General features: G+C 34.3%; 2 protein-coding genes across 2 annotated transcripts in view; one reads left to right on the plus strand and one right to left on the minus strand.

Moving 5' to 3' along the window:
• LOC136985195 (26S proteasome regulatory subunit 8) overlaps positions 1–3090 on the minus strand; it is a 36630-nt gene extending 33540 nt beyond the window's left edge. Inside the window, exon 1 of the mRNA XM_067282418.1 lies at positions 2864–3090. Coding sequence (XP_067138519.1) covers positions 2864–2959 — 96 coding nt within the window. The 5' untranslated portion in view covers positions 2960–3090. The remainder of the gene's footprint in view (positions 1–2863) is intronic.
• A 2094-nt stretch (positions 3091–5184) lies between these two features.
• Positions 5185–17396, plus strand: part of LOC136985198 (uncharacterized) — a 33785-nt gene continuing 21573 nt past the window's right edge. The window contains exons 1-3 of the mRNA XM_067282421.1: positions 5185–5223; positions 7660–7782; positions 7859–7994. Coding sequence (XP_067138522.1) covers positions 7666–7782; positions 7859–7994 — 253 coding nt within the window. The 5' untranslated portion in view covers positions 5185–5223; positions 7660–7665. The remainder of the gene's footprint in view (positions 5224–7659; positions 7783–7858; positions 7995–17396) is intronic.

Here is a 17396-nt window from a genome sequence, read left to right on the forward strand (position 1 = left end):
ATTAATTAAACTTGGTTCTCTTTGTTCGCTCTTCAGTTACACGTATTTGTCATTGATATAGAAGTGTGTCGTATCTCTCCACCACTTCGGTTTTGGTTAGTTTAATCTTATTTTAACTGTAAAAATACTGTATTCTTTTTAAATATTTAATATTTTCTTAAATACAGTAAGAAAAATTATTAATTAATAATAAAATGATTTTATTATTTCTTCTCATAATACAATTTCATTACATCAATGGCAATCGCAGAATCAAACAAGGAAGGTTGCCTATAAAATTGATTTTTGCATGAATGCGTTTATTGTTTTTTGAATATTTTGCATGCGAAAATTACTCGGATATTATTTTTCCAAAAATATTGGGGAAATAAGGTAGGTTGATATAGAAACTATTTATCACACATGTAATGTATATGAGCTTCAAAAAAATTGCTGTTGCGATAAACCATTTTCACTTTCTGTGATAACTTTAACACATCTTCTAATGACAGCACTTTGCATTTCTTTCATTTTTCGGACATTTTCGAACAAACTGGAACAAATTTCTTTTGTAGCTAGACTAATTCATTAATACCTGCACCTAATTTCACGAATAAGAGAAGTGCCTGAGGTGGGTTTGAACAAGGGTTTAGCTTAATTCATTATACTAGGAGGAGGGAAACATTGAGATGGGCTCGAACAATAGTTTAGACCGGATATATTCACGTAAGTGGTCACTTATTACAGTTGTTGTTTGTTGTTTCTGACCAAAAATCGATGCCTGTGGTCGTGTTACACAGGTGGTCATTTAATACAGGTAACTTATACAAAGACTGTGTATAACTATTCCATGCCAGAAATTTTTGCCCATTTTGACAGGTGTGTATATGTATATATATATTATTTGGGACTCAAAGGAAAACTTGATAGATGTGGAAAAACAACTGATATGGATATTATTTTTCCACATCTATCATATTATTATGGGAATTTTTAGATCAAGATTTCACTATATTCTCTAAAATTAAATTATACTTGATAATTAATTATAATATGACTTGAATACTGTTTATATAATTATATTTGACTTCTATTATCACCTCTTCACACTGATAACATTTTTGATATTAATCATTGAACATATGAACTAATATTTTTTAAATAATATATTTAGCATTTTATAATCTGTTTTTATTTTATAAAAAAAAATCAATCAATTGCAATAAAAATAAAATTTTATTAACAGATTTATTTTATTTAGCATAATAATGTGCATAAGAAAATATTAGTTAATATGTAATATTCTTACCAGTATATAATTATTATTAATTTCATCTAGTGCCTTATTTATCTTTAATACCATTTGACATGGCATAGCTTGGCCTATATGGCTCTTGTGCCAATAAATACCAACTAACCAACCAACTATTTATCTTTAAATATTCAGTCCTAAAACCATAGTCTATCAATCAAATATGTCAGAGACAGTATTGTTGATGCATATCATAACTATGTATTTGACTATTTATAAAACTATTGGCATACTTTTCTACAGTTAAGTTTTCTGAATATACTATTCTGCTTCTGATATTTTTGATTAATTTGTTAATTTTATTAGCTTAATATAAACTTTGCAAACTAGTATAATTTAATGCATTTGCTTGATTTGGTTAATGTTACCTATGGTTCCAAAATGGTGGCTCGTCTCTGATTCTAGCAAATAGAAGAAAGGAAACAGTGGGATGCACGTTCTAACCTAACCTAATCTAACCTATTCTAATAAATTACCATAATTATTATCAACAAAATTATTAGAATAGGTTAGGTTAGAACGTGCGTCCCCACTGTTTCCTTTCTTCTATTTGCTGGAATCAGACGAGCTGCCATTTTGGAACCATAGGTAACATTAACCCTTGATTTACACCTCACAAAATATCTGTACTAATTAAATAAATATCCACATATTGACATACTTTTCAAATCTACCAGTCACAATAACATACCTTTAAATTATTTTAAAAATTTTAACATCTTTTTGGAAAATTTAATCCCCATTCAAATAAATGACAGTTTATTTTTAGAAGTACTGTACAAAACAAAAATAAAATTTTATCCAGAAATATTTTTAACTCAAGAACATTTTCAATATCAATATAATATAAATTATATCAACAGTTCCTAAACTGTGGTCTGCAGACTCGAGGATCCACAAGATAAGTGTGGATCCATAGGCCTATTTCCTAAAATACTTTATTTTTTTTTTTTTAGCAAGTATTTTAAAATATTATTTAAAGTCATATTAAGTTTTAAATGAAACGTGATAAATTTGTATATTATATATATTTCAATGACTTTTTGAAAGATATCAAAAGTTGGTTTTTTTATTAAATTTTTATAATTTTTAACATTTATTTTAACAAAACTTTTCAAATTAATGCAATCAAAAATAATATAAGATGCCTCGGATGTTTATTATTATTGTAATTTATTAATTAATGACAAAGGTAACGGCTGAAAAAAGAATGTATCTTTTATAAAAGGGTCTACGACCTTTCAAAGTTCCTGAATTGCATGAATTAAAGGTCACCATACTTGTCTCTGAAATATAGGGGGGAATAGTGATATTGTGTATTAATTTTTACACCAAAGACGTAACTTCAATCAAAGAGCAGACATTTTTTTACATGGTCCAAATGTTTTCGTGAAGGAATAATTTATCGTCTCATCTTCAGCGATTTATATTAGACATTGCATTTTCTTTGTGTATTGATTTTTAATAAAATTTATCGATGTATAAACATCATCTGTAAACACCTTAGATACTATTTACAAAAAGGACTTTATTAATTTATATATTTTATATAATTATGCAATCAACATTTACCTGAATCACCTTCAATGAAATCGGTTGTGATTGTGGTACGCACAATATCGCGTGCGATATCGGTAATTTAACAGGTTCTCTTTCGATCGCAGTCATTTTTTAATACTTCGATTCGCTTCTGTTACCGGATATAAAATTATTTCTGAATAATTTCACCGAACAAACTACTCCAACAAAACTACAATCTGCTCAATCACTCTTATGCCGGATGACGACGCAACTTTTTGCACATTCATTCTGTATGAAAAATGTACTTAAATATAGCCAAAAGAGGCGAATTTATAAATAATCCCGTGTTAATACTTTAATAAATACATAAATTAATAATTTATAAAATAATTTGTTATTGTTTTAAGTATTTAAAATAAAAAATATCTTTAATATTTTTTTTGGAAATACATAATTAATAGCGAGGTTGAGGTCGACGTTTTCAACGCGAAAATGTATACGTCGGACGTTCGGCGCCGCTTTCTTGTAAACCTAGAAGTTTGACAATGGCGTTTGGAAAGTCAGCGGAATCATGCTCGACATTCCAAAGGCCATTGCCAAACTTCTAGACTTACAGGAAAGCGGCGCCGAACGTCCGACGTACACGTTTTCGCGTTTAAAACTTCTGCCTCAACTTTGCTATTATCTAATAGACCAGGGATGGCGAACCTTTTTCAGTCCGAGTGCCATATTGTAAGCATACTTAGCTTTAAAGATGTTAACGCGTGCCAAAGTCTTAGCCTTCGAATAATGATATTTAAAGAAATTAAAAGAATACGCTTTAATTCGAATAAATGTAAAAAATCTGATTGAAAAAAGGATGGTCAGGTGATAAACAAAAAGGATGATTGAAAAAGACAGAAATCATATGATACATTACGTGCCAGATGATTTCTCCGATGTGCCACTTTGGGCACGCGTGCCATAGGTTCGCCACTCCCGTAATAGACCAATATTTATTTATATTTTCACTTTATTGCACATATTTGTCTTTCGTTAACGCACAATTAATTCTACAGTTGCTACACAAGAATTTCTCTACAGAAAAATCAGTGTTTTTAATAGTTATTCTACCCTCTGGGCGTTAAGATCGTTCTTCAATATAATAGATCTTCAACAGAACGATGTGATAATGGAAAATTAGACTCAACATATCCGAATTGAAACATTCTGAAAAAATTTCGGATTCGAAATTATATTCTTCACAGTGGCACGTACTGGCCGCTCTAAAGAATCCAATTTCTGGATGATCCGGGCGGCAAGCGCCCCGCTTAGCTGCCCGGATTATCAAGCTATCCAAAATCGATTAAGATGTGATTATAGTGCACAACTGGAGAAAAATGATGATACAAGTAAAATCCAACCTTTGAAATTCCGGCAATATTCTTCGGTTATATAACATTCGTTTCGAAACTAAAGAAGATCAATAAATTCTGGCAGAAAATGTTTTTATTCTAGTAAACCTCTTGCCAGAATTTCAAAGATTGGATTTTACTTATAAAATACAATTGCCCAATGTAAATAAACGATGAGAATGGTAATCCATCTTGACAAACATGGAAAAATCATGAGAACCCTGACAAAACACGACGCCTCCGGATATCTGGATCGTATCAAACTTTGATGTCTCATAGCGATAGGAATGCCTTTTATCGCAAAATCATCGACCTAAATTCTAATTAATTAATCAAGTAATGTTTAGTTTGAAAAATGCCAGTTTTAGCTACGTCGAGTACAGTTTATCCACATGCGGCATATTTGGCAGCCCAAAAGCCGAGACGATAAAGCCTCGCCCTAACGTTTTCGGGACCAGAGTTCGCGTTTTGCAAGGGGGTCGGTTCCGGAGATATAGATTTTCTTCTCTATATCATTTGGCTGCTCTCATTGTGGGCCTGACCGAACCCACGATCGGCATCGAAAACAAAACTCTTAGTGCCGACAGGGCGGAGAGTAGATAAATAAATAAAAATTTGATGCTCTGAGGTACCCGAATCAAGTCCGGGTCAAGAATCTCAAGAAATTTTTTAGGAACGGGCTGCCACAGATACATCGGGCTCTTTCCCTCAATTACCCGGCCAGGCCCACTATAAGAGCGGTCGGGCGAACCCATGAGATGAGCTTACAAGTTAGATTAAAAATCTTCTATACTACTCAGGCTAAAATTATTTAAAAACTCGATTTATTATCCTAAACTATTGATTATAAAAATCAATATATCATTGCATTTTTGTAAGAATTATTAAAAAGTAAAAGTTAGAAACAATATTCAAACTTAAGACGAAAGATTGTAAATAATTCCGTCTGGTGTCGCTGTACTATCCATTAATTGGTAGATTACGAGTTCGGTGCACGAATTGCCATGTGGTAAACATGTAAGATTTTTGTTTTTATTAGAGTGAGTTATTGGTGCAATTTTTAGTGGGCGTCACTTTAGTCGAAAAGTATCGTTTAATATCAGGTTTGCATCATTTGTATACTGTATACGATCAGTACAAAATCATCTTATATATCAAATTACTTTATAAATAAATAAATAATACTTTGACACGCACACCTTACGCTTCTGAGAACCAATATTTATTGTCTTACAAACGTTTTCAACCTGATCTACAGGCCATCGTCAGGTACTTTGAATTTTCTGGAACGTTTTTTGTATTGGTTCCAGGTTTGAACGATTATGTAAAAAGAAATTCAAATTTTCATATCCGTTCAAACAATTCCTTTAAATAACAAATATATATAAAAATGCTAAATTGAACTAATTAAGATACATGGATTCAAGTAAAGTAAAATAAAATAAAAATACAAATAACTTATATCAATACAATATACCTAATTATATCGACGGAGTGCGTTATATATTATGTTATACTGGGTGGTTGTTATATATTTCCATGTCAATGGTAAACTCGAGGCATCTTTGTGGTTCAAACATTTGCCAGTAAGACTGGATCTATATATTTCAAATTTTTCTACAGTCATTGATAAAAATGTTGAGTGCACCTGGCTAACTATCCTAGCCTCATTCCATTCAACAACCGAACCTTCTGTTTGTGCTACTCTGAATAATATCGTATTATAGTGCCCTTTATTTATATCGTATACATACTCTAAGCCTTTTGCTCAAATTCCTGGTGGTGACATCTATATATTCTTTGTTCAGATCTATGGTATCCTGTACACACCAAATTGTTCCTCCTTCTTCATCTTATCCTTGTCGTTTCTAAGTATACTATAAACCATGGGAGCCCATTTGTATATTAATCTTGTATTCTTGTAGTTGGCAGTTTCCTTCATGATATTGGACATTCCTCTGTTGTACGTGAATTTAGTAATTTCTTTGTTCATTTTCTTTGTCTTCTTTTTGTTAGGATCTGAGTATGATCTTATTAACTCCTCAACGATTTTTGCTCTAAATCCCAAGGATCTAGCGACAGTTCTGATCCTATTTAATTCTTGCCACCTGTCGTACACATTGGAGCAATAATTAAATGCCCTTCTAATAAGAGTTCTAAATGCTGACAGCTTATACGTGTGAAGATCATTGGATGAGGAAGGAATGTATAATGGGTTGTGGGTGGGCTTGATATATACCTTTGTGCTTAAGGAACTATTTTCAAATGTAATGCTAATGTCTAAAAAATGCACTTCTGTTGCACTAAGTTGCTCCAATTTTAGTTTTAAACCATCTTTGTTAGAATTTATCTCATTCAAAAAATGTCATTCCTTCATAAAATGAATACATCATATACATATCTTTTGTATAAGATTATATCCTGTCTAAAATTTCTAATAGTAATTTGTTCTAATTTACGTAGAACTAACTCGCAGAGTAAGCCAGACATCAGGCTGCCCATAAAGCACTCCTTTCCTTTGTTTGTATATCTTGCCTTCAAAAGCTGAAGAATGATTGGAAACATATCAAGTTTACAAGGAGCTCCATATCATCAGGGAAGGCTGCCATGTCTGGGTTTAATATGCGTAAGGTGTCAATTAACGCACGATAACATGAATCCAGTTTTATGGACGATATAAATTTTCAAAGTCCATGATTGAACCAATCTCCTCACCCGTTAAAAATATGATTTGGAGTTCATTTACTAAGTTCAGCGGGTTTCTCGTAATAAAATGGTTATTCTCCATCTACTCTGATAAATATCTATGCAGGCACTTCTTCAGTTTATATGTCGGTCCTTTACACTTCTTGACCACCGGTCTGATCTCCTTGTTATTCTTATGTGATTTTGCGAAGCTGAATAGTCTGGGTACACCTGTGATATGGGATCCTTTGAGAAAAGGAAAGAGTGCAGTAATGGGTGATCTCTATAACTCCTTGACTTTCTTCTCCAATTTATCAACTATGTGATCAACCCTTTCACATTTGGTTTTCTCTATATACTCTTCTAAAGTCCTGGTGTAATAATGTTTTTTCATTACTACTAGATGCTTACTTTTGTTGGCTCTTGTTAATATTAACTCATTGTCTGCTAACCATTGTCTTGTGCATTTTATCTGTTTCATTTCCACTTGATGTGCTTTGTGTCTCTTGTTTTTAAGGGTTGTTTTCCATCTGAAGTAATCTTTGTTTACTTCTTCCAGACCTCTGAGGCCTATTTCTATTTCTGCTATGGTGTTCTGCCAGTCTGCAGTGTTATCCAGAGCATAATTAGGGCCTTTTTCTAGGATTCTTTCAATATCTGGTGGAAGAGGGAACTGGTATTGAAACCAGATCCATCTTCTACCAGATATTTATAGAACCTAGAAAAAGAATTTCATTTTTAAGTTTTAAAATTTTTTGTTTATTACAGATAGATATGGATTTTTATCATTTATGCATTGTTGGTGCTGGTATGATAGGATCTGCTACAGCTAGGCATGCATCTGCAGATCCATCATTGAAAGTGTGTCTCATTGGCCCAGATGAACCAAAGGTTAAAAATTGATTTTGTGTAATCTTATAAATTTTTAATTATTATTTAGTGTTTTCACTTTTAAATTTTTTTATAGGATTGGAATAATGTAGATATTTTTTCTGCACATTATGATGAAGGTAGACTGACATATATTATTCAAGACTGTGTTGTTGATCACCAGCTTACAAAGTGCTCAATGGCTCGTTATCGAGAGATTGAAAAATTGTCTGGTAAGACTTTAAATTACAAATGCACTTTTTCATATATTTTGTAATAAAATTAATTTCAATCAAATTATAATTAGGAAAAAAGTAAAATGTATACAGAGTATTATTGAATAAATTATTTTTATAAATCTTATTAACAGTTATATTTAATTTCTAAACTTAGAAATATAATATACAGGCTAGACTATAATAATGCAGTTGGTTAAATGTTGATAAAATATTTATTAACACATTCACGGCATTACGAGGCACATGTGACTTGTATGGACATGTCTAGTTAGGGCGATAGACATAATTGCTTGTTTTTCCGTGGGGCGGCGCATATGTTTTGATAACATAATTTTACAAACATCATACTTGATATATCAATATTATTTTATTAGGTGCAATAAAATATATTAATTTAATAGTACGAGGCAGCACTGGTGACTTGTGCTGCCCGATATTAAAATGAACTACGAGTCACCCATAACTCGTAACGCCCAGCAGCTGCCTAAATGTTTATCTACTGACGCCATGAACGTGTTAAATATGTAATATGGATAAATAAAAAGAAATACTATGATATCTTGTAATAATTGAGTGGATGAGATAAGAACTCTATTTGATATATATAAAATACATTGCAGGACAAAATGCAAAAATTAAATTGTATTTTAATATAACAATAAGTTAATTGTAAATATTTATGTTCAAACATTTTTCAACTTGCTTTGAGTCATCTTCATTTATCATGTTATGTTAAAGAATATCATAAAAGAATAGTTTAAAAATTAAACATTTGAAGTGTATGTTCAAAGCTTCTGTCTGATGATTTGCATCTCTGTGGTATTAATATTTGCCACCCACAGAAAATAATCTTTTAACAGCAGTTTTATTTAGTAAAGTTGTATGATATTTCACAAGTCTTTTTATATGTTCATATGCATCCAAGAAAATAAGATTGACATCTGTTAAGTATGCATTAACCTTATCTTTATAAAAATTTCTTTTGCTTAATTGAGTTTATTTTCCAAATTTTCAAATAAGCATGGGCTGTTGAAACTCTCTTCTTGTTTCTGCAAATTTGACATTTTATCAGTTTTGTCACTTGATATTTTTATGATATTCCTCTTCCTTATTAATAGCAAATTTTTTCACTGAAACATATAATGAACATTTATGAACAACTGTTTTTTTTAATTTTTGTTAAAAGGAAGTAGTTTATATTTAGGAAGTAAAGATGTTGGTATTGTTTCTTCAGGATAACTTAATAAATCCTGTAACTTTCTCTTCCAGCTATGAGAGCATTTATCAAAGTTTTATATAAATACTGTCTTCATTACTTGATAGATATTTATCCAAATTTTTCCTTATCCAATGTACACTTGAATTAAATTACCTAGATAACTATTATCTTTTTCTAAGAAATACATTGTTTCAGAGTTTCATTATCTGAAAGTAACTTGTAAGAAAATTTGCTTCTCCTATTTTCATTGTTTTAAATTTAATGCTTTCTTTCATTTGACTATTTTATCTAAACCTAACTAACACTATTTTTATTGGAAGATAATTTGATAACCATTTTTGTCTGTAGGATTTATAAAGGAAACAATAGTTATCTGGAGTTCTAAATCATTTACTTTGGTACTCTGAGAGGCTGCATTTGAAATCATTTATACTGTTTACTGTTTTTACCATTAAGATTGTCAGCAGTACAAACTAGGTTCAATGTATGATTACTGTTTTTATACTGAAAGAGCAAGGTAAGTTATTTATTTTCAGAATCGCTTGAAGTTATATTACTACTATCCCTATCATTGACATTAAAATCTATTAAGTTTTTGTTTGCAAATAATAGTAAAATTGAAATCCTCTCCACTTTATGAAAAGTTTCCTCATCGACATCAGAATTGCCATCACTATTGTCTTCTTTAACATGATTGCAGTCTACTTGTATTGATGTTTCATATGAATTTCTCTAGTTGATTAGACTTATAAGATTTGCGAGGGTCTGAACCCCCTCTTTTCCCTTTTTGAATAGTATCGTTCTTTTTATAAACTTTTAAATTTTACTGAAGAATTTGAAGTAAGAATTTTAAAGAGGTCTTCCAAGGTTAACAACTACAACGATCTTTACGAAATAGTTGTTAAAAATATATATCAACAAGAAGGAAATAGTCGTTTGTATTACAGTAACTCATTAGACGATAGAATCAACAAGACGGGAATAAGCGATGATTTCATCCCCCCTTTTGTTGCACGTGACACGTGGCCGCAGCAAGAAATCACATAGATTGTCGTTGAACCCGACATTGGACATAAACAATATCGAAATTGTAGACAAAATTGTAATAGTTATTTCAGCTAGATGCTAATTGATGGGTGAGAGCTGTCATATCTATAGAAATTTATATTTTAAGTTCACCTCTGCAAGGTACTTAGGTCTGTAATTTAAACAAACGTCTCAATTCCCGGCGTCCATACTAGCCAGATCCAGACATGAATACACCAACAGGTGTGTGTATAAATCCTGATAGTGTGACAGTTCACACCCCTTGAATTTGGTATAAAAAGGGCTCGCACCCCATTAGAGGGAGTGATGTCAAGGATACTAGAATAGGACTAATCAACAGCCTTCCTCTGTGCCTTCGACACTAATTGACGGCGTCAACAACAGATAGTGAGGTAATTTTTGACTTATTATATGGAAATCTCTCTTTTCCCTCAGTTGGTCGAGGTTTAGTTAAGAATAGATAGAGAAAAGGGTTTTAGGCCTCTCTCTGACCGCGAGTACGAGCACCAAACCCCCACTAACTGCCTCATTAACAATTCTGTGAAGGATTATTGTCGCATCTAATACTATTATTATTATGGGTTAAGTTAGATATACTCGGTTAACACCGGTGGCTGTGTACTATGCCGGACCAAAGTCAAGGCATAGTAACCAAAACAGAAATTAAAGAAGTGTATCAGTGTGTGTGTCTGTATTCAGGAATTTTCTCACAATATGACATGTATTCAATATAGTGGCCTTCTGTAGTGTGATGTATGTGTTTCTATTCAATTGTAATGTGCCCAGGCTTTTGTGTAGTGTGTGTGGTATGACACCTGTAGAGGAGAGAACAACAGGTACAATAAGCACCTTATCCATCCTCCACAGATGCCTTATTTCCTGGGCGAGTTCTGTGTACTTGCTAATTTTTTCAGTGCATGCGTTTTGTATATTGTGAGTGTTTGGAATGGATATGTCTATAATGTATGTGATTTTATTGTGTTTGTCAATGAGTGTGATGTCTGGTCTGTTGTGGTAAATTGTTTTATCTGTGATTATGGCTCTGTCGTAGTACATTTTGTGCGTGTCGTTTTCCAATACTGTCTGTGGAATGTATTTGTAGTATGGTTCGTGGATGTCTGCTAATTTGTGTTTCTTTGCAAGCTCTTGGTGTATTATATTTGCTACTTGGTTATGTCTGTGTAAATAATCTGTCTGTGCCAAGAGCTTGCAACCAGAGGTGATGTGTTGTATAGTTTCTGGCATGATGTGACATTTTCTGCATGTGTCATTTGTGAGTGTTGCATCTTTGAGTATGTGTTTTCTGTAGTTTTTAGTATTTATGACCTGATCCTGTATGGCAATCATGAATCCTTCCGTCTCCCCAAAGAGGCATCCCCGAGCTAACCAGCTGTTTGACGCAGTTTTGTCAACAAAATCCTGGGCCAGATCGTAAGGATGCCTGCCATGGAGTGCCTTTCGAGCCCACGATTGCTTAATGGTGTCTATGCTTTTTATATGTTGTGTTGTGTCCATATGATGTGAGTGTAAGTTTAATGGTGTGTTATTCGAGTCTGCTAGAGTTACTGCTTTATGTAATTGTGATGTTTCTTGTTTTTTGTAGAAAAACTCTCGCAGTGACTGTATTTGTTTGTAGTAAAGGTTAACTATGTCAATCAGGCCACGTCCGCCATCTTTACGTGGAAGGGTTAATCTTTCTGTGGCGGATTTAGGATGATGTTGTTTATGCTTAGTAAGTGTTGTTCTTGTTTTCCTTTGGAGTTGCTCAAGATCTGTGTGAGTCCAATGTATAACTCCAAAAGAATATGTAAGTACTGGAATGACATATGTGTTTATTGCTTTAACTGTATGTTTTGCATTTAACTGTGTTCTGAGAATAGCATTTAACCTACTTTGGTATTCTTTAATTAATCTTTGCTTTATTTGTGTATGTTCTGTTAGTTTGGCCTGTTGGAATCCTAAATACTTGTAGAACTCGCCCTCTTTCATGGATTCAATAATGTCTCCATTTCCAAGTGCAAAATCTTCTTTCTTCAGGATTCCTTTTTCTATGTGAAGTGTTTTGCATTTATCTAGGCCAAATTCCATTTGTATGTCCTTGGTGTATGAATGTGTGATTTGTAGGAGTTGATGAAGTTGTTTTTGTGTGGATGCATAAAGTTTTATGTCATCCATGTACATGAGATGTGACAGTGTATACTGTGTTGTTTTTTCGTGTCTGATATTGTAACCATATTGCGTGTTGTTTAACATGTTGGATAATGGATTCAGGGCTAGGCAGAACCAGAGAGGACTCAAGGAATCTCCTTGAAAAATTCCTCGCCTAATAAAAATTTGGTTTGTTTGTATGGAAGTGTTATGGGCCCTGAGATGTAGTGTTGTTCTCCAGTGCTGCATAGTGTTTTGAAAGAATGTAATGAGTGATGGATGTATTTTGTACATGTGTAGAATATGTAGCAGCCAACTGTGTGGAACACTGTCGAATGCTTTTCTGTAGTCTATATATGCCATGTGTATGTTTCTGTGTTGTCTGTGTGCTTGCCGTAGAATGACTGAATCTATGAGTAACTGTTCTTTGCATCCCCTGTGGTTTCTACGGCAACCTTTTTGTTGTTCTGTTAGAATGTCGTGTTCTTCAACATGTTTGTATATTTTGTTTGCAATACAGGATGTCAATAATTTGTAGAGTGTTGGAAGACATGTAATTGGTCTGTATTGTGTGGGGTCTGTGGTATTGTTGTTTTTAGGTTTCATGTAGGTGATGCCCTGAGTAAGAAAATTTGGCATGTCTTGTGGATTGATGATGATGTGTGTTAGATGTTTAGCTAGTTCCTGGTGCAGTGATGTAAACTTTTTGTACCAGAAATTGTGAATGTTGTCTACACCAGGTGTCTTCCAGTTGTGTGTTCTGTTAACAGTGTATTGGAAATCATGTATGTTTATTTCAACACAGGGCATAGTTGGTATGTTGTGCAAGTTTCTGTTTTCCTCCTCGATCCAGCCTGCATCAGCATTGTGCGTGACAGCACTGGACCAAAGAGAAGACCAGTATGTTGTGAGTTCTCCTTCTGTTGGTGTGCCACTGTGCTGTGTATCAGTGTTTGCTTTTTTATTAATTTGTCTGTAAAAAAGTTTTTCATTGTTTGTAAATAATTTATTTTGTTGTTTTCGTAGTGTACATGTTTTGTATCGTTTGAGTCTACGTGCTTTGGCAGCAAGTTTTTGTTTTAGTGTATCAATGTATTCTGTAATGTGTGTGTTGTGATGTTCATGTTTTGTGTGTGTTTTTATTTTCTTGAAAATGTTTTTGAGCTGTTTCCTTAATTTGGGTGTTATGTTGTTTTTAGTGTATTGTGTTAGCCTGCCTAATTGCTGTCTAATGTCATTTATTTGTGTTTCTATTCTTCTCTGCCAGGCAGGCTTGTGATAGAATTGTGTTTTCTGTGTATTTGTCTGTGATTGTACTTTCAGTCCATGGTGTGTCACTACTGTGACTGCCCCAGCATAAACTAATGTATGAATGTCTGCAAGTGTAGAAATTGAATGAATGTAGTGTGGTAGTGAGTGAGTGTTTACATAATTTAGTGTTTTTCCTACTTCCTTTGACGTGTTGATTTTTGGTATTCGTGGTCGTTGTGTGGGATCTGTACCTGTATATTTAGTGAGTGTTTCCTGAAATATAAGTGAGAGCGTATTAACTAAATCCAAGTCTATGTTATCAGTGATGGATGAGGAAGTGTCTGTAGTATCATTAGTGGTAATTGTTGTATGTGTGTTATTATCAATGCTTGTTGCTGGATTATCCTGACAGGTTACATGATCTTCATTAATGTTAGATGTTTCTGTCTGTTGATGTATTTGATCAGCAACCTGTTGTTTGATAAGTTCAAGTGTTGTTTGTGGAATAAGGTTGTTGTGTATAATTGTTCTTTTTTGATCAACAACCCTTTGTTCGGTGACAGTGAGATGAGGATACTGTTGTGTGAATCTATGGTGTAGTTGTTGTCTGTATGCTGTCATGTTTGTTTCGAGTTTTGTGATGGTGTAATAAGTACGGATGATAAACTCGTTCATTTCTACTGTCCATTTCATCCGTTGGCGTGGTTTTCCAGCCTTTGTGGTCTGTGGATGCATTGCCACAGAAACACCAAGGCTGGGTTGGTTCCTCACATCTGTTGAGGGTATTGCAGTAGCCATGCTTGGGCCGGTGCTGCTTTCGCCACCGGTAACCAAGGGAGACTGTGGCCTATTTTTCGAACGTGAGCCTCTGCCTAACCCACGAACGCGGACCTTGTTAACCCGGGCGACGTCCGAGCCGGTATCACACTTTGATCTAGTTATTACCATGATGAATATCTCCACAGAATGTGGGTGTGGTCACTCTTAGCTTCATTTCTCCCCATAGACCTTACTGGCATGGGTGTCCCTTCCAGGAGCTTATGCTCCAGCCTGCATTGCCCTATGGATCAGTAAAATTACTGGGCTCTCCCACCACGACCAGGTGGTGACCATGGGAGAGTTATTATTATTATTATGTTGGGTTAAGTGAGATATACTCGGTTAACACCGGTGGCTGTGTACTATGCCGGACCAAAGTCAAGGCATAGTAACCAAAACAGAAATTAAAGAAGTGTATCAGTGTGTGTGTCTGTATTCAGGAATTTTCTCACAATATGACATGTATTCAATATAGTGGCCTTCTGTAGTGTGATGTATGTGTTTCTATTCAATTGTAATGTGCCCAGGCTTTTGTGTAGTGTGTGTGGTATGACACCTGTAGAGGAGAGAACAACAGGTACAATAAGCACCCTATCCATCCTCCACAGATGCCTTATTTCCTGGGCGAGTTCTGTGTACTTGCTAATTTTTTCAGTGCATGCGTTTTGTATATTGTGAGTGTTTGGAATGGATATGTCTATAATGTATGTGATTTTATTGTGTTTGTCAATGAGTGTGATGTCTGGTCTGTTGTGGTATATTGTTTTATCTGTGATTATAGCTCTGTCGTAGTACATTTTGTGCGTGTTGTTTTCCAATACTGTCTGTGGAATGTATTTGTAGTATGGTTCGTGGATGTCTACTAATTTGTGTTTCTTTGCAAGCTCTTGGTGTATTATATTTGCTACTTGATTATGTCTGTGTAAATAATCTGTCTGTGCCAAGAGCTTGCAACCAGAAGTGATGTGTTGTATAGTTTCTGGCATGATGTGACATTTTCTGCACATGTCATTCGTGAGTGTTGCATCTTTGAGTATGTGTTTTCTGTAGTTTTTAGTATTTATGACCTGATCCTGTATGGCAATCATGAATCCTTCCGTCTCCCCAAAGAGGCATCCCCGAGCTAACCAGCTGTTTGACGCAGTTTTGTCAACAAAATCCTGGGCCAGATCATAAGGATGCCTGCCATGGAGTGCCTTTTGAGCCCACGATTGCTTAATGGTGTCTATGCCTTTTATATGTTGTGTTGTGTCCATATGATGTGAGTGTAAGTTTAATGGTGTGTTATTTGAGTCTGCTAGAGTTACTGCTTTATGTAATTGTGATGTTTCTTGTTTTTTGTAGAAAAACTCTCGCAGTGACTGTATTTGTTTGTAGTGAAGGTTAACTATGTCAATCAGGCCACGTCCGCCATCTTTACGTGGAAGGGTTAATCTTTCTGTGGCGGATTTAGGATGATGTTGTTTATGCTTAGTAAGTGTTGTTCTTGTTTTCCTTTGGAGTTGCTCAAGATCTGTGTGAGTCCAATGTATAACTCCAAAAGAATATGTAAGTACTGGGATGACATATGTGTTTATTGCTTTAACTGTGTGTTTTGCATTTAACTGTGTTCTGAGAATAGCATTTAACCTACTTTGGTATTCTTTAATTAATCTTTGCTTTATTTGTGTATGTTCTGTTAGTTTGGCCTGTTGGAATCCTAAATACTTGTAGAACTCGCCCTCTTCCATGGATTCAATAATGTCTCCATTTCCAAGTGCAAAATCTTCTTTCTTCAGGATTCCTTTTTCTATGTGAACTGTTTTGCATTTATCTAGGCCAAATTCCATTTGTATGTCCTTGGTGTATGAATGTGTGATTTGTAGGAGTTGATGAAGTTGTTTTTGTGTGGATGCATAAAGTTTTATGTCATCCATGTACATAAGATGTGACAGTGTAAACTGTGTTGTTTTTTTGTGTCTGATATTGTAACCATATTGCGTGTTGTTTAACATGTTGGATAATGGGTTCAGGGCTAAGCAGAACCAGAGAGGACTCAAGGAATCTCCTTGAAAAATTCCTTGCCTAATAAAAATTTGGTTTGTTTGTATGGAAGTGTTATGGGCCCTGAGATGTAGTGTTGTTCTCCAGTGCTGCATAGTGTTTTGAAAGAATGCAATGAGTGATGGATGTATTTTGTACATGTGTAGAATATGTAGCAGCCAACTGTGTGGAACACTGTCGAATGCTTTTCTGTAGTCTATATATGCCATGTGTATGTTTCTGTGTTGTCTGTGTGCTTGCCGTAGAATGACTGAATCTATGAGTAACTGTTCTTTGCATCCCCTGTGGTTTCTACGGCAACCTTTTTGTTGTTCTGTTAGAATGTCGTGTTCTTCAACATGTTTGTATATTTTGTTTGCAATACAGGATGTCAATAATTTGTAGAGTGTTGGAAGACATGTAATTGGTCTGTATTGTGTGGGGTCTGTGGTATTGTTGTTTTTAGGTTTCATGTAGGTGATGCCCTGAGTAAGAAAATTTGGCATGTCTTGTGGATTGATGATGATGTGTGTTAGATGTTTAGCTAGTTCCTGGTGCAGTGATGTAAACTTTTTGTACCAGAAATTGTGAATGTTGTCTACACCAGGTGTCTTCCAGTTGTGTGTTCTGTTAACAGTGTATTGGAAATCATGTATGTTTATTTCAACACAGGGCATAGTTGGTATGTTGTGCAAGTTTCTGTTCTCCTCCTCGATCCAGCCTGCATCAGCATTGTGCGTGACAGCACTGGACCAAAGAGAAGACCAATATGTTGTGAGTTCTTCTTCTGTTGGTGTGCCACTGTGCTGTGTATCAGTGTTTGCTTTGTTATTAATTTGTCTGTAAAAGAGTTTTTCATTGTTTGTAAATAATTTATTTTGTTGTTTTCG

Source organism: Centruroides vittatus, unplaced genomic scaffold, assembly GCF_030686945.1.
Source record: "Centruroides vittatus isolate TY-2023 unplaced genomic scaffold, ASM3068694v2 contig_955, whole genome shotgun sequence".
Classification (NCBI taxonomy): domain Eukaryota; kingdom Metazoa; phylum Arthropoda; class Arachnida; order Scorpiones; family Buthidae; genus Centruroides; species Centruroides vittatus.